General features: G+C 48.5%; 1 protein-coding gene across 2 annotated transcripts; it reads right to left on the bottom strand.

Annotated features, from left to right (window-relative positions):
- Nucleotides 1-281: 281 nt before the first annotated feature.
- Nucleotides 282-17,501, bottom strand: LOC122385429 (zinc finger MYND domain-containing protein 11-like). 2 transcript variants are annotated; one of them, XM_043373694.1, is made up of 14 exons: nt 16,980-17,280; nt 14,602-14,754; nt 10,562-10,686; nt 9,985-10,131; nt 9,345-9,428; nt 8,805-8,936; nt 8,537-8,609; nt 8,035-8,231; nt 7,553-7,669; nt 6,399-6,665; nt 3,224-3,421; nt 2,300-2,419; nt 1,746-1,979; nt 282-1,509 (listed from the first exon to the last, which is right to left on the bottom strand). In XM_043373694.1, the coding sequence occupies exons 2-14, from the start codon at nt 14,735-14,737 to the stop codon at nt 1,456-1,458; spliced, it is 1,884 nt and encodes a 627-aa protein (XP_043229629.1). In that variant the 5' UTR covers nt 14,738-14,754; nt 16,980-17,280; the 3' UTR covers nt 282-1,455. The 2 variants fall into 2 exon arrangements, with proteins under 2 accessions (XP_043229629.1, XP_043229630.1); XM_043373695.1 differs by lacking the exon at nt 3,224-3,421 and having other exon boundaries at nt 16,980-17,501.
- Nucleotides 17,502-17,536: the final 35 nt, after the last annotated feature.

The raw sequence follows: 17,536 nt of genomic DNA, 5'->3' as shown, positions 1-17,536 counted from the left end.
GATGACAAAAATCAAGCCAACTCTGCGGCGACTGGCAGCTGAAGCGATCATTCTCACCAATAGGTAAGCAATAAGCATACAACTTGCAGCTGCATTCTTGATTCTGGATTTCGATCTGCAACCGATGTCGTAATTCCTACCTTTCAATCCAAAATCTGTCGAGCCTGAAATACCTTTCACCTATTCCCACGAAGAATTTCCGAGTCGTGGGACATCCATGGATGCATCCCTTACTCTCCTCCTGTTCCATTCATCCCGAATGCCCTCTCTCATAACCCCTCTTTGGACGTGCACGTGTATTACAGGAGAGAGCACACACCCACACTGACATACGGCACATCGGGGGGCAAGATCTGGCGGCGGGGCGGCCACACAGCGTTACACAGCCCGCGGCAAACACAGCTCACCCTACTGAACGTGATACCGAGACACACAGCACGCCAGTCGGCAGGGAGGGGTGGATAGCGGCGCACAAGGAATAATTACACTTCGCCAGGACCTAATGCAGTCGGAGAATCAGTGAACAACAGCCGACGGGCGCTCCCGCGTCAGCAGTGTGGAAAGGAGCCGGTCCTTCCATCAGGGTCCGGGGCTCTGATCGGGGGAGGGCAGAGCGCCGCCCGGCCGGCAGACGGCGCCGGCGAATCGGTGATCGGTGTACGAATACAGTGCACGCAAAGTCGATACGGTGCATAACACAAACAATGGCCTATATAATGATAATCATGCTACAAATGGCACGCCTGCCGTCCCGTTTCACACACAGCTTGATTATGGTACACGATGCGCGGAGCGATGTCCTTCCACTCGACACACGGATACGCGCCGACACACAAACACAGACACACCGTCCACTGACCGGAGCCCATGGCCCGGGTCGGCTGCTGGAGCGTACCGGCCACTACGGCCGGTCAACACCCGCGCACCTGGGTCCATCTCACGGCCTCACCAAGTCACTCTGTCCAACTGGATGCCCCAGAAAATGCAGCTGAAAGTCTCCTCTCTCCTCTCCTCTCAACCCTGTCACTCTCGCTCGCTGCTCAACTCCAGCTCTGCCACTCACAATCTCACTATTCGCTGCGAGCCGTCCCGGCGACCGGTAAGCTGCAGTGGCGCAGAGATCGGGCGGTAACGGCAGTTTGAGCTGGCCGCTAAGACGCCCGGCGGCTCTACCAGGGCACCATCGCTGCCGGCTCCGGGGACGTACCCCTTCCGGCGCGTGAAGAAAGACCAGCCCCTGACCAGCCCACGTCAGCTCAGGCAGCCGTCACTGAATCAGCCCTCTCTCTCAGACAGCGGCAGAGGCCGGGTCTTCCGAGGCGCACAATCTCACTCGCTCCTTCCTAACTCACTCGCTCAGTCCCGCGATGGACGCGCTAAGCTCTGGCGGCCGTGAGGCGCCGCCCGGCGGGACGGCGGGGCGGCTGCCGGGGCCGGGGCGGGCCGCTGAACACCTCACATGGTTCTCTTCCGCCGGCAGACCCGCTTGTGCTCCTTGTGCCAGTGCAGCTGAAGAGAGAAAGCTGTCAGATAATTCAGCCACACAGATAGCGAAAATCGCGACTGGAAAGGTCTCGCCATTCACACCACTTCGTGATACAATTATGAATGCATATGACAACAGATCGGTCACCAACTAGCAAGACTCGCTAAGTAAAAGTATTGATACTCGCCAGACCCCAGTAACACTGCCCATACCTATTGGCAGTCGGTGCTGCAGTAGGCAGTGTTCCCCTTTACCGTACCTGTTGACAGTCGGTGCTGCAGTAGGCAGTGTTCCAGCAGCAGTGGTAGATGGCCTCCTGTTCGCAGTTGTAGCACCACTGTTTGCGTTTGGAGGCGGTCAGCTGGGCGCGGTGCTGCGCCTCCAGGGCGGCCAGCTCCTGTTTGTGTGCCAGTCGAGCCTTCTCCATCTCCCGCTCCAGTTGACGGAGCCGGTCCTCGCAGCCCGTCTGGGCAGACGCGCCGCCACCGTTAGCCTGCGGAGCAGCATAGGGAGCCGGTCAGAACGGTGATGGAGTCAACAGCAGCAGGGTGCGACAGATGAAGTCGAACGGCAGTGTACTCGAGCGGAGTAGGCTTATTCAGAGACTCGAAAGTTACAATCAGTGAATGTTGGCACACAAAATTAGCCGTCCTATCGTCCCATGACTTAAACAGTATCAAGTAAGGCCGAACCACTACCGTTCTTTCCCCAATGACAGTACCCGTGACACTCAGAGACTCAAGAACACTATTCGGACCAGATGAACCCACTACAGTTGTGCGCCTCATACAACCAGTCCAAAGTATAACTCACCTGAGACTGTTCCAACATGGCGGCGCGCAGAAACTTGACCGGCGTCTGAGTGGTGACTGTGCGCGCACGGGGCTCCTGGCTGGACGAGGTCACCTGATCGTCTGGAGCGGGCGGCGCCGGCTGCGGGCGGAAGAGACACACGGGTCAGACACAGATAACCAGACGGTAAGACATGGACGTCAATGTTGGATAGATTTAGCAGACAGACTGTCAGTGTCAGGGACAGGGTCAGACGACACAGCTGGCAGTTCCAGCATCTTCTCTCACACAACACAGAACAGAGTACACATACCGCACGTCGAAATGACTTGAAAATGAAGGTGGTGTGCTACAACGAGCAATGATAAGACAGTCCCAATAGTGAAATTCCGCTCGTACCGGTCAGCCCGCAAAAAACGGGCTCCTTGTCATACGTATTACCTATCATATTGAAAGGGAAGTCAATATTATATGGTGCTGTCTTATATTTTTTTTTGTCTCAATCTTTTTTTACATAGTGGACGATCAACACTCAGCAGTTTCACAGTTTTCAAGGCCACTGTCGTGCGATAACCATTCACAAAATTGACCGGAGCAAGCTAAGTTCTTTAGATGAACAGCAGCGAGTAGAGATTCAGGGAAAACCAAAGCCCATTGATGAAGATGGAGACAAAGATCATGAACATGCAGCGAACATAAAGCAGCGGCAGTGTAGGGCACAATCGATTCCTTCTTTAGCGCCAAAACTCATGCAAGGTCAAGTCTGATCACCACACATGCAGTTCGATGTACAGCCATTCACTGCTACACTCGTCGAGCGCCGATCGCAGCGCCTAAGAGACCGCCCTGTTTCAAAGTCCCGCGAGCTTCTGTCGACCAGACTCGGCAGACGCCCTCTTCAGCTTTGTCCACTCCTCTTCCGCGGCACGTGCAGACACAACTTACACCAGTCTGGTCTCCACCCGGGTCTGCTGAGCTCTTCTCGTCGCCGGCCTGTCCATCACCCCCCTCCGTCTGACTTTCGGTTTCTTCGGGCGGCGACCGGGGATGGAGCTCCATCACCTCGAAGGCTCGCCGGGAGTGCGGTCGCAGGGAGCCGCGGCCCGAGGAGCAGCTGCTCATGCTGCCCACGGCCGGATCCGGCTGCAACCGGAGCCAGGTCGGCAAGGGAGGCGGGCGGGGCCGGACCGCGGCGGTGGCCGGGTGTCCGAACACATCGACATAAGGTACCAAAACAATACGAAAGTGTAGAAAAAGCAAAACTGATAATAGTACATGATGCATAAGATGGGCGTTAAGTTACGTTTCTAGCCCTTCTCCGCTAGCCGCTTTTGAGACGAAGAGCTTTTTCTAAATTTCCGAGTGCAAATTTCGTCTTGAACTTTAAATCATGAAGCTATTTCAGCCAACGTTTTGGAATTTGAAACGCGAATAATGTTATGTGGTCGACTTCCCCAGGTCGACTTCGAAGCCCATTGAATACTGAGCGTGACATGATTCCACTGAACAGCTAATCCTGTTCGATTTCATCCGTGCCGTAAACTTACAGTAACATTAAACCACCACCTGTCGCGGTGGAACTCCGCTGCGAATATTTCTTCAATTTCTTCATCATCGAGCGATATCTCCGATCTGTCGTCATCGTCGCACTCCGGTGGCGACGGCCGGGCCAGGTCCGCGTCCCGCTTCGCCTCCAGAACATCCAAGAAATCCACAGAGGAGCTGTCCGAATTGGACACTGGCGAGTCCGAGACGACCTCCGGGCTCCACGTCCCCGACACCAAATCGGGGAGGCGCGAGAGGCCCGGAATGGGGCTCCAAGAGGGTACCCATACCGGACTCAGCTGACGAACCGGTACTAAACTCCGAGAGGGCCCCGGTACCGGGCTCAAAGAAGACGAGGAACCCGATACTGGGCTCCACGAGGAAATCCAAGAGGGTCCCGGCACTGGGCTCCACGAGGAAATCCGCGAGGGCCCCGGTTTTGGACTCCAAGAGGAAATCCGCATGCGCCCCCGAACTCGGCTTCGCGAGAGCCCCGGAACCGGGATACTACAGTGCTCCTTCAGAGACAGGAGCTCGGGCTCCTCTCTCTCTCGCTCGGCCTCCTCTCTCTCGGGCTCCGGCTCCGGCTTCGGCTCCGGCTCCGGTACTGGATCCTGCTCGCACTCCCGGACTGGATTCTGCTCGGACTCCAGGACTGAATCCTGTTCGGATCCTGGTACAGAGTTCCGGATTTCGGACTCTGGTACGGAATCCATCTCGGACCGTTGTACAGAGCTCCGTTCCGGCTCTGGCTCTGGCTCCGGCACGGGACTGGCCATCTCCTGTGTCTGCCCGGTATCGCTGCCTGACGGGACCAGCTACAGAGGAGAGACAGCCCAGGCGGAGATCAGACGGCAACACACGTTATGGCTGTCAATTGAATCTGAGCTCGTCGTCACTGGGAAGGGCGGGGTCTTGTTTTTAAAGGATTTACTACCCATAATTTACTACCCAATACTCTTCTAAACGAATATTGTAATTCGCCAAATATGCGTGGTAACGTTGTAAAAATGTCTGTTTTGGTGGTCTTTTTCAAGACATTGTTGTTTATAAGGGCTTTTAGGGCGCGTCGACTGCGTTCGCATTTTTGCCCATAATTGTACAGACAATGATCAGCTTCTCATCATTATAAGCCCATTTTATGACTTTCCTCCAAGAATGCCATGAGACGGAAGCGTTTTTATGAAAATATTCGCTACAATAAATAAATGGTGAAGAATCATTTCACCGAAAGTTAGGTTAGGTTAGGTTAGGTTTTCCTCTGCAGCGTTCCAAAACTTGAGGCAAAATTCGGAAGACTGATCCGAAATCGGCATCCTCAACCAAATATTTTTTCGAAAACGTACGGTAGCGGTAGCTCGTGGCTGTCAGTGTAAGCAGCATTCAAAGTACAGCCAGATGAAGGAACAAGAAGTCTTTTAGCAAAAACAAAACAAGCAAGCAGACAGCACGAAACAAGCACAATAAGCAAGCAGACACCAGCAGGGGCAAATGACAGTACCCATTTAACCCGCGAGTTGCTGGGGGGGGGGGGCGTTAAACGCCCCCACTTTTTTCGCCGGGCCATAGCATAAAAATGGCGCGCCGCAGGCGCGCCAAATTTTGGTTACCTGTAGGGAATTGATTGAAGTTTATTGTGACAAAGTTTAAAAAAAATCGGTCGGAAAATTTTTGAGATATCGAGGTTTTAGTGACGTCATGATTTCTGAGTTTTCGACCAAAAACGGCATACGAGTATGTTCAAAAAATCATATAAAATCACAGAATAGACATACAGACATGCCGTAAACGTCATTAGGATGCCAATACCATGAACAATCAAATGGCTATCTTCGATTATTGATTATCGTTCCGCATTTTCCAAAATCTTGAACTGAATCTTGACAATTTCTCGTGACTACTTCACGACCATGATACATGAATTTCTTAAATTGAACTTTTTGAGCCAAACACGTACACATATGATAAAATGAATGTCACCATCGTGTTCTACGGCCCAAATTACCCATAAAACATGTGTCATAGGCTGCGAATAACAGTTTTGATTTTCGGGGATATGTGCCTACCCGGTTGACCTGACCTTGACCCTGACCTATGCTTGACTGACCCCTACATGGAACTGACACTCTTGTAGGCCTTATATGATGGATTGTGCAACGTTTTGACAGAGTTTCTGACGAGAAGCACCCATTGCGAAGTCCTGAAGTCCATGCTACTGAAAGCTCGATTTTAGGTCTTTGACCTGACCTTGACCCGACCTATGACCTCAAAATTCAACTTTAAAGTGCTCATCTGAAGCGTCTCGTCGCGTTCTTTCGTTTGCCGCCTCGTGCGTTTCGCTGCGCCTATTGGTTCTCGAGTTATCGGCTGGGGGCGTTTAACGCCCCCCCCCCCCCCAGCAAACGGTGGGTGGCGAAATACCCCAGCAACTGCCGGGTTAAGCAAAGCACAACATCCCCATCATGCCCGTTACGAGTGAAGCAGCGGCGGCAGTAGCGAAAGCAGTGACCGTGGCAGTGGCAGCAATAATGACAGCGCTTCCCACCCCCGCCCCTTCCCCCTGCATCGAACTCACCTCACTGTCGTTCTCCACCTTCTGCACCACAATCGAGCAGTCCTTGACCTCCACAGTGCCGTCCTCGTCAGTGTCGAAGGCGCGCCGGCGCCGCTTGGCCGGCGGCGGTCCGGCCGCCTCCGGGTCCGGCTCCGGCTCCTTCTCCGGCTCGGAGTCGGAGCCGGAGTCGGAGCCGGGAGCGTCGCCGCTCTTCTCGGCCTTCTGCAGCGCCGCCTGGTGCCGCTTCAGCTCGTCCTGAGAGCGCAGCCACGGGTTGGTGCGCTTTATCTGCGGGGTAGACGGCGGCGGGTCAGAACGGAACACATAAAGGTTATTGCGGTTTATCTCAGTCGCAGGTCCAGACAGGGCAGGTGACCCAGCAAGCACTTGATATCAAAGGAAAATAAGCTGAGATGTTCATAACATACCACACCATGATAAAGAATACAGATCAACCAAAACCGATAAAAATGAAAATTGGTAAGTAGCGTTGGATTCCCAGTACAATAGGGATAATAATTCCCAATACACTGGGGGATTAAAGGCCGCCGTCCACTGTGCGGAATGCGTGCGGTCCGTACGGAATTTAACACAGAACCCTATGGGCGCATCCGGTCCGTACGGAAATCGTGTGCGCTCCGTGCGGACCGCATCCGAACGGCAATCAGCTGTTGATTTTCCGTCAGCTCTCCGCAAGCGTTCCGGAAGCGGTTGCTACGGAAACGAAATAACAAAGTCCGACATGTTGAACTTTTCTGCGGAGAACGCAGGCGGAACGGACGCGGACAGGACAGTCTTCCGTCTTCAAGTTTTCAATTGCAAATTTAGAAAATAATTTCAACTCTTTCATGATAAAGTAAGTAAACATAATTTCTTTGACATGGCAGCACTATGTTATGCTAGTAAATTGCTATATTTTCTTTTGTAATAACTGATAATTGCTCTTCACAAATTGTTAGCAAGTGTCCGTGAGCTTTCCGTCTGCGGTCCGGATGCGGTCAGCGTGCGGCGACATTTCTGACGGACTCCGGACGGAATTCCGTCACAGTGGACGGCGGCAACAATAGGGCCTATTGTGATCACGGGTTCTCCTCCTTTCCAGTTTACCCAATAAAAACAACTACGAATTCACCAATCTACCTGTCCCATCACTAGTAATGAGTCGGCGTGCTTACCTGCATGGCCTGCAGGGAGGTGGTGATGGGCCGGATCTGGCTGCGGGACACTATGGCCCGCTCGTGGGGCTCACCGAAGAACCGCACGTCGTACATCTCGTTCTCGATCTTCATCACCTGAGAACAGTCGGATAGTCAGCGGCAGGACAAGCTGATCGACAGTGATGCTTACACCACGAAGCGGAAAACATTTAAGTGGGAGTGTCGCATCTAAGATATTTTAACAACATGCAACATTGATATAAAACTTGCTGGATTTTCATTAACATTATTTTATATCTTTCTTTAAAATCCCATGTTTTTCGTACCCCGCAGCGCTTTAGAGCCAAAATGAAAATCAGCACAGAAGCCAGCAAGTTATACTTGAAACTCCACAGGGCCCAGCTGCACTCCTCTCCCAAGATAACTATATCCCATTCTCACTGCACACAATGCAGCAGCTGTAGCCTGTAAAAAGTCGCCAGATTACTCTATCTCCCTACCTTAGCCGGCCAGAAGGGATAGCCCTTCTGTTTGGCGTAGACGAGCTGGTGCGGCGGTCGGCAGGGTCGGCAGAACCAGTTCTTTCCGGGCTTCTCGTTGGACATGCGGTAACAGTCGCGGCAGATGCGGATCTCCTGAATGTCGTACAGGCAGTCCTGCAGTACCTGGCTGGCCACTGACGCCGCCTGCGACTCGGCTGACGGAGGGGACGGACGGGTTAAGCGGGTTGCGATGAGACGAGGTCAGGCCGAAATCACTGGCATGGGACAGACATGGTCAATGGTCATATCAGGCCGACCACTGACTTTGTGGGCCAGACAAAGCAGCGTCCGATGGCTGAGTCAAGAGCCTCAATTCAAAAGCAACTCATAATACCGACAGGCATTCATTATATTTGAAGACTCCTTTGGCAATTAACTCCTGCTTCCAAAACGGTTGACATACATATCACGGTTCAGTTTATTGCAGTGTTCCATACCGACCATGTAACTGACTACTAACCTCCATTCATGACGACAATGTTGTGCACCATCAACCGCACATCGTTCTCAAAGTCTGAGATCTTGCTGTACACCTGCAATACAAAATAACCAAAGTTAATGTCACCGTCATCACAACACGCTTAGATAACAGGCGTCAGCAGCTGTACCTCTAGGAATGTGAGAGTACTCTAAAATACTAATGCTCCTGCCATAAAACGAAAGCAGCATTTTACAACAAAACTGGTACCTATCAATTCATTTATGTACACATCATGCTGTTCACGCACCTGTCTGTCCAGTTTGTCCTCGATGTCGTAGATCTCCAACGGGCGGTACAGCAGGAACTCTGTGCGGAACTTCTGCTCCGGGTCGGAGCTGGGAGACAGGACCCCGGCGCCGGCCACCGTCAGCGGCAGCATCTGTACGGGTCAGGTCAGGTCAGGTCAGGTCAGGTCAGGTCAGGTCAGGTCAGGTCAGGTCAGGGCTAGGTCAGGGCTGGAAGATATAAGACCTATAGTAGCTACCATCAGCGGCAGCATCTTCAAAGGTCAGGAAGGCTAACTGTAGCAGCCTATAAAAACGTATCAACTAAAAACCGAATCTAAGAACAGCTAAAGCCCGCTGTTTTAAAAGCGGTGGTAAACTCCTACATTGACTTGAAAGAAGCACCCGGGCCCAAAGCACTTCAATAGTCACAATATCCCCGGCAAGTAGGTAATCGCACTGTGGTGAAATGACATACATTTTTCTTTGAAATAATTTAACATAATTTCAGCACAGCACGGTCGCACACGCTTGCAACCGCCTGTCTCTATTGTCTGCCTTACCCTGGCCTTCAGACGGAGCACGGTGTAGCCCAGCAGGGTGTTGAGCGTCTTCTTCTTGATATCACATTTCTCGGCGGCGGAATTCTGTAAAACAACCATCAACATCAATCAACACGAAATTGGAAGAAAAAATTGCCAGGCCAGAGACACAAAAGCAGCTTGCATTAAAGAAAGTCCTGAGAAATATGATATATGATCCTAAGCGTCTTTGAAGTTAAATGTGCGGACATGCTATCTATATTGACGGAGGGCAGTAATTAAGCCGTGAAAGGAGCGTGAATTGAAATGCCATCAACCGCCACCCGCTTCCTCCATGAATCATTCATTACTAGACATCAAAGTGACATGAAATCGATGGAAATTCAATAAAACTGCTCTTCATCAGCCGGTGACCATCCAATCTATGAAAAGCTTAATGGTTTGCCAAACGGCTCGCAACTTATCGACCCACCACTGTCAACCGCCATCAACGCCGACCTAACTATCAACACATCATCGTCATGATTACTGTGCCTTTTGCAATCTCCTTTACTTCGTCAACGACCCGGAACTCCAGCCACTTGGTCCATCTCTACAACGTAACCGCACAGTACATAACCCGGAACCTTCCTTCCCGTCCCGGCCCAGCTCGGTGACCCACCTGGCACTGCGGACATTTGAACGGCTCCTGACGCTGCGACTCGGTCAGACACTTGCTGTGGTGGACGCTGGTGCATGTTGTGCAAGGCAGTACCTCACCCGGCTGGTGGCACGTGCCGCAGTACCAGTCGTGGTCGGAAGCCGGCGGCTGGCGCACACAGAGCAGACACGGTCAGTAGTTATGTAGGTACAGCGCCAGTGGCCACTGAACAATCCACCTATATAGGTCAGCGGTACAGTATATGTACAGTGTACACTGTACACCGAAGACAAGCACAACACAAACGGTTGACAGCACGAACATCAGAATAAAGTGTACATTGCGCACATCCTGCAATCGCATAGTACAGCGGCGCAGTATACGAACAGCTTACATCACAGTGCACAGAAACTGCCCACTGCCCAGCGCATACGCTGGTCGGCAACACAGCACAGCACGGCTCAGCACACACAATATCGACGAGATAAGACAGCTACACTTGTCGAGAGAGGGGACAGACGCTAAGTATTAAACTCAAAACATTTGAAAGAAACATTAACTTGCCACCACCACCCGCCGCTCATGGAGGGATACTGACCGGTCCTTTGGGCAGTTTATAGAGCTCCTGCTCCTCTCCCTTCTTGGACCCCTTGGCGCCGAGCCGCTGCAAGAAGCGCACCAGCCCGTCCGCCACCACCTTGTTCAGCTCCTGTTCAAAGTCCTCTGAAATAGCGGACAACATTGTTGCAAAGTCAATAGCTGGAGGACTCACGGAACACAGCAGGTGTGGATTTTCCCAGGCACGTTTACCAAGTGTGTTGCGAAGCGCTGAGTTTGTGTAGCCGTAGCTCTACGAGCGAACGCAGTCGGAGACTCGTCAATGTAGTTATGAACATTTTTAAAGGTCAAATTTTACGGCGGTGGTGACGACATTTCAAGTTGCGCCTGATATACAGAATGAATGGTTCTTTAGAAAATGTAGGCTCCATAAACCACTTAATTTGCTTGAACATTGACTGCATTGCGGTACGCCGAACATTGTCGCACATGACAAAACTGTGAACTATAACGAAAATAAGCTCACTGAAAACGTAATATCTTATTGGTTGCTTGCATTGTTTCCTTTTAACGTCAGCACTGAATTACATGTACTCGGTTTAATAGCGATGCATGCAAACAAATGCATGCCAGCACGTTGGTAAGCCTTGACCTGACAATCATTTTTCCTGGACAATGGGCTATCAATGTACAGCCCTCTGCAGACTGCGTGGTAGGTAGGGTAGCCTGGGGCAAGACGCCCCAGATAATTTATTTTGCTACATAACTTTTGTCCCACATCACCTGGAAGGCCAAATTTGTGCTCAATGCGTTCTTTGGACATTTTACTTTAAATTCCACCCCTCAAATTCATTCACTTATGATCGGACTCCCAGCTAGGAAGTGGTTTGTGAAGCAACTGCAAATAGGGCGTTTTGCCCCAACCCCAGGGCAAAACGCCCCACGGCCTGGGGCAAGAAGCCCCATACTCTAGATTAAAGATTTAACATGCTAGTTGACTAAATCTTATATGAGAGGTCCGTTAGACCTTGGGAGGCACGGCACTGAAGTTAACACCTTCCATCCTATCAGATGTTCAGCTACGACACTATTGTATGAGCAGGTTTTTCACCTGCCTCATAAGGCCAAATAATAAATTATTGCAATGCAAATGTTAACAAAATACTTCCTTTGCCATCCAGTTGCTGAGAAAAGTACATATAAATGCATAGAAACATACCATTCGCCAGCTACCGAACATTAGGAAGTGGGTAGTCCGAACAACACATGAGGTAAAACGCCCCATGGGGCTTTTTGCCCCGCGACCTACTGGGGCGTTTTACCCCATCGCGTAGTTCGGTCAGAGAACAACGCCTTGCACTCCAGGAAGACATAATTTAACACGAACCAATCCGGCATTATAAGCGTTAGACAATAGTTGTTCAAAATACATAAAAGTCGTTAACCTGATGTGGACGATAAAAGAACGCCATGATGCATAAGCTGACAACAAAACATAAAAATCACTCCAAAAACACATTTTTGGCTATATCTCCCTAAAGAGTCATCACAATTTCTTTCCAGTCTGCTCATATAATGATCGTATAGTGCACGTTTTATAGAAGAGAGGATGTTTCCCCAGAACCTTGCCAGTTCCGAGAAACATCGGTGAGGCGTTTTACCTCGGCGGGGCGACTTGCCCCGGTCTACCCTATTCTTTTTTTTCCGACAAAACCGAGAATAACGCGAATAATATGCTATCGTTGACTCGAAAATCGTAACAGCAAGACGCGCGAGACACCGCACCTTAGATTGGCATTATCATCGTATTCATTTTCCATCCAGTTTGGCAACAGACCTCAAAAGTTTATATTTGCCCCCAAAACAAACTTTTGTGTCTTGTTGCCACACAAGCCGTATACTTTGTTTAGTGATAGACCCAATCGAAGGAGTGGAGCATGGCGCATCTATTTGAAGTGAGTTCCGACCGACTGTGGACATAGCCTTTGAGTAATTATCGGTTTTGTCGAAAAAAGAATACCTACCACGCAGTCTGCTAGGGCTGTACCTATGCATTTTAGTGAAATAATTATACTTGTCTATCAAGATCTTGCTTTTTTACTGACGGCTGTATCAGGTTGCCCTTTATCCAGCCGTTCGGCGGGCGGCCTGACTCCCCAGACCACGTAACGCCCGGGGGCTACGTCTCGTCTGACCCGGCCGGTGACCCGCGTGGTCGAGCGGACCGGCGATTGGCGGTTGGTGTGCTTCGCTCCGGGCACTGGCGAGGTCATGTCGGGTCCGCCGTACGGCGTGACGGGACACTTCGCTAACGGGGTTTAGCGTGGTCTGGTGTGCGGTGTGCTGGAAAAGCGCATTGACGAAGACTTGGTCGGGCCTTGCCTACTCCGTGGCTTGTGTTGTGTCTTTAACGTTTCCGTGTTCGCAAAGAAACAATATATTGTGTCACGGATACGGTAGTTGCGATTCTCAGTGGCGACCTCCTTGTGTGCGAATTTCTGAGGTACCTAATTGGGAGAAGCGGGCCTGACGGTGTTTTGCTATCGAGATACCGGTTCTAATCGTTCCTCGTGCCTTGCTATGGAGACGCAAGGCATTCTCTCACGCAAGAGGCACAAACGATCAGTTGTTGGAGCCCGACTCAAGGTGACCTGAAGCTTGAATATTGACATTATTTATGATCCGACCGTACCCGACCAACTTACGCTGCAAATAACTTCGATATGATGAACAACTACCCACCAATGAGACATCACTAGGTATATGTATTTGTAGTGTATCCTTGATCACGCCCAAACTCCTGCCATCGCTGTGGGACTTTCCTCTCGAGATTGATTGTCAGCAGTCGTTCTTCACACACGACGGGCACCCCACAGACCGACACAACATTGGCCGAGAGCTCCTTCACCGATACTTCTAGTTACAAGGTAATGGCACAATGATTATGCTCATGTGTCTGAGCTGCAGGCTGGTGTCCCTAATTTTTTTACGGCTCCGGCTCTACTAAACCTTTCATACGGCTCCAGTTCCACACCCTTCCAAATGTTATGTAAAGAAACCTTTCCAATGAGAGTAACGTCTTACTGACTCTGTACATGAGATTGAGCTGCAAAATAAAGAACACGAAATAATCGCACTGCCCCTACATAGCGCTTCAACGACAGTTATCAGCAGAAGGCTCATGTTTTGTTGGTTGTAACCGATGCCCTCTTTTTCAACGTTTTGTCCTACTCTACAAAGGATATGCTTCATCATTAGAAACCAGCCTTAAGGCCGCCCCACACTGGAACTCGCATGCGGGTTGCGAGTTTTCGGGTTTTCGGGTTTCTTCAAGATCAAATTATACAATCTAAGCTGAGTGACCCACACTACTATCTAACAAGCGAGTCTGCATGTTTTAGCTTGCGAGCGACCTTGTATCGCATTCCAAAAGTTGATTTTGAGTCAACTATCGATTTTCCTCGCAGCGAGGTCTGCGAGTTCTGCGAGGTTTGCGGGTTTTTCGTTGTAGTCGAATTTTGGTTCGTTGCGCTGGTATTGCGACTATATGTAATTTTCTGAAGGTGTACCGGCTTCACGGCATTCATGAAGTTACCATAAGGGAACGGTCTGATCACTCTATGAATTAGTATTATGCCCGCAAACTCAAAACCCGCAAACTCGCAACCCGCATGCGAGGTCCAGTGTGGGGCGGCCTTTATCGTTATCTATTAAACGGCTCACGGTATAGTGAGTGCTACGTTTCTGCCTTCCTCTTCGCATTGCTTTGCCATCTTGTTCTCCGTGCGGCACGAAGCGTGACAGTTCACAAAGACCAGTTTGGAATTATCGACGAACGGCACAATCCGATCCCATCAGGATCGTCTCGCTGCCCCGTTCATATTTTTAGCTATGCATTGTCACAACTTGGATGTGAAGACCACGCACGGCATATTCGATTTAGCTCGGAGCCGAGGCGAAGAAGCGCCGGGACATTTAAATCGGCACTGGAGCCGAAATATTCTATCGAGACCAAACCCGGAGTCGTCCTAACTTTGATCACGCCAGAATCCCTGCTCCTCATCCATGGTTCCCACCTACCTGGCGAGATGGCGTTGTTCCGCATGACGTATTTGGAGACCCTCTCGAAGTTGGGCTGCTGGCGCTGTGTCATGCAGTTCTCGATGGCATCCCAGACCTGGTGGACCAGGGCTGGATCCGACTGGCGGCCAGGCATTGTTGCGGCTCACCGACCTAATGAGGAGACAGAAGTCGGTCAAATCAGGGAAACAGCAGCAGGCTGTGTCACTGCCGCAGCAGGCTGCGTCACTGCTGCAGCAGGCTGTGTCACTGCCACAGTGACCAGTCAAAACAGCAGACTGGTGACTCAGCGGAGTGTGCACTTGTGGTCATAAAGTGGCCTTGAACCTGGATGTCACCAGATAGCTTACTGCCAGCTTGCTATCCACCCACATAGTCATGTCCAGTTCAAAAGAAAAATAAGAACCAGCCTAACTAATGCATCACAAGTAGTTGTTGAGAGGTTCCTGAAAGTACTTGCTAATAAAAATATTCTTCCAAAAGCTAACTCTGATAATGGTGCTTCTGCTGCTCAGTGTCTCTGTCTGCCATCTGGCAATTGAGTCCGCAATTTCTCATGAAAAATCAGTTATCTTTTGTATTGCTTATTTTAGAACACTTCTTAGATAAAATATTTGAAAATGTGACTTTTAAAACACAAATAAGAGTGAAAATGTCTCAAAATAATAAATATGAGCTAGGATGAGCTAAGTCCTAAGATGAGCTAGGCTGACAGATAACATGCTAATTGCTATGTATTTGGCAAACAATATAATAATTCTTATATTATCAATAAATATAATAATTCTTAAGCCCTTGTGGCTACCAATAATGAGTTTAATGCTGCAATCATAAAATACATAAATCAAATCTTAAAATGCTTTCCTGTATGTTTGATGCAGTCTTGCAATGCAATCCAGCCATCCAAGAAACTTTGCGCGAGACGTTTTCTTGGATGGTTTTCTTGGATAGCTTGATTTCATCGACAGCTTCTGTTTTTAAGAAAATTTGTAAGCTTTGCTGAACTGTAAAGTAATAAGAACTGCCAGTATTTCAGTATTTAATGTGTAGTTAATGTTACTGTATTTTATTTATGCATATTTCGGCCTTTTTTAAGCAAATAACGAACGATATTAAGAAACATACAGGAAATAATATCTAGGACTCTACCGCGACGAAATATTTCTATCTTGAGTTTTCAAAGAATTTCATGCACTCGGCCAAGGCCTCGTGCATGAAATCCTTTGAAAACTCTCGATAGAAATATTTCGTTTTCGCGGTATCGTCCAAGAATGTATATTCCTATAAAATTAGCAAGACCTGGGTGAAACATGCTTTCTTACAGAAGCTTAATATGTACTTTTTTAAGAAAGCCTCAAACCATCTCAGCAATGAGGCATAATTTCCATCCATATTTTTCAGTCCTCTATCAATCTAAGGCACAATGCAATATCAAACGCTAACTCAGCATATTATCATAATTAATCAGTCATGTTGTGCCTGAAATATTGGAAAAAGATTAATGAAAAACTTAATTGCCAACAGCAGCATAAATCAAATCATGACTGATAAGCTGGCAATCAGAGCCTACTTAACCTATAAAAAAGGAAAAAAACTAATTCCCAACAACTATGTAAGATTAGATTAAGCTATAATTCATATAACAAGAGGAGTTATGGTTGCATGATTTATTTGGCACCAACAGGTAAAACCTCGTTACCGGTGACCTTAATACAGGTACATCAGTCAAGATTAAAAATGGTTACCAATTTTATTTAAAAACACTACAGTTTTCCAAATCATACCCCAACCCCTAGCATAAATAAATGAAACACCATATCCAAGGCAAAGAGCAACTAAAGCTTGCCTTATTTCAGCAACATCTTGTTCTCAAATTGATGCAGGTAATTGGCATTGGAAAATTCAACAATTACAATATAGTTGCTGAGTTCCATACAAAACCAAAAGCGTACCTAATGACTCAATCTGGATTTTGATTTATAAAAAACTGCACGGTTAGATAGTGGCTAAGTAATGCATCAATCATTCAGTCTGCATTGAAAATGAATTAAAATGCACTGACATTTCTCAAATGCCTACCTAAGCATGACAAGACATCAACACGACATTCACTTGAACTAGCAAAACTTCTAGTGCTTCCCAAAACCTTTCAACCATCATGCACTTTATTCTGATCAGTGGTAAGTTATAAATATGTATAACTATATTAATATTTATTATATCCACCATTTTGATCCTGATCCACACTCTAACTTGTTCATGAGCCACTGCTAATCTACCTTGACCTTACACGGAGCTTGAGCATTCAAGCAGTGTCTGATAGTAAAATAATATAAATCAATAAATTATGAAAAAGCTTAAACAAAGTTATATCTTACCGACAATAGTGCGAAATCGCAGCCCCGCCAAATCAAAATAAAAATTATTGTTTTTCTCTCTCGACGCCGCGTGCGCCACACGCCAACGCGCAGGATATCGCCCAAGGCGAATAGCAATCAGCTGATTTAAGAATTTCCTCAGCGATATTTAGCAGTCAAAGAAAAGGCAAATTACATGTGAACTGCTGTTCTTTTCGACTTATTGGGGACTGACAAGGGATCTCCACACCAAAACTATCTAAATCCTCGTTCCACCATATACATTATACGATAAGCGATATCCGCTGTGCGAAAAACATCCTGCATCGGAACATTATTTTTCTACTCGGTGAATAAATTCCTCCTAGGTATTTTTCTTTTCGTTCTATCATTTTAATACTTTGCCTTATTTTTTAAAGCAAATACCCGAAATTTTGTTGTAAATATATCTAAGTTAAAGGATTGATAGCATATAATGGCAAAAGTTATGCATGAAACAAATAATTGCAAGTGTCCTCTAAGGCCAAAGTTTTTATTTTTTCCTCTGCCTTGCTACCAGATGCAAGACATATACTGCG

The sequence above is a fragment of the Amphibalanus amphitrite genome, unplaced genomic scaffold (assembly GCF_019059575.1).
Source record: "Amphibalanus amphitrite isolate SeventyFive unplaced genomic scaffold, NRLGWU_Aamphi_draft 000219F_arrow, whole genome shotgun sequence".
Classification (NCBI taxonomy): Eukaryota; Metazoa; Arthropoda; class Thecostraca; order Balanomorpha; family Balanidae; genus Amphibalanus; species Amphibalanus amphitrite.
Note: the sequence above shows the minus strand (reverse complement) of the source record. Positions and strands in the feature narration are given on the sequence as shown.

What these genes read in the sequence shown, in the direction of transcription:
- LOC122385429 (XM_043373694.1), bottom strand. Translation starts at nt 14,737, where the DNA reads ATGCCTGGCCGCCAGTCGGATCCAGCCCTGGTCCACCAGGTCTGGGAT. An exon ending in GAACAACGCCATCTCGCCAG is followed by an intron (nt 10,687 to 14,601) that starts GTAGGTGGGAAC and finishes CCGCTATTTCAG; the next exon opens with AGGACTTTGAACAGGAGCTG. An exon ending in CATTGTCGTCATGAATGGAG is followed by an intron (nt 8,232 to 8,536) that starts GTTAGTAGTCAG and finishes CCCCTCCGTCAG; the next exon opens with CCGAGTCGCAGGCGGCGTCA.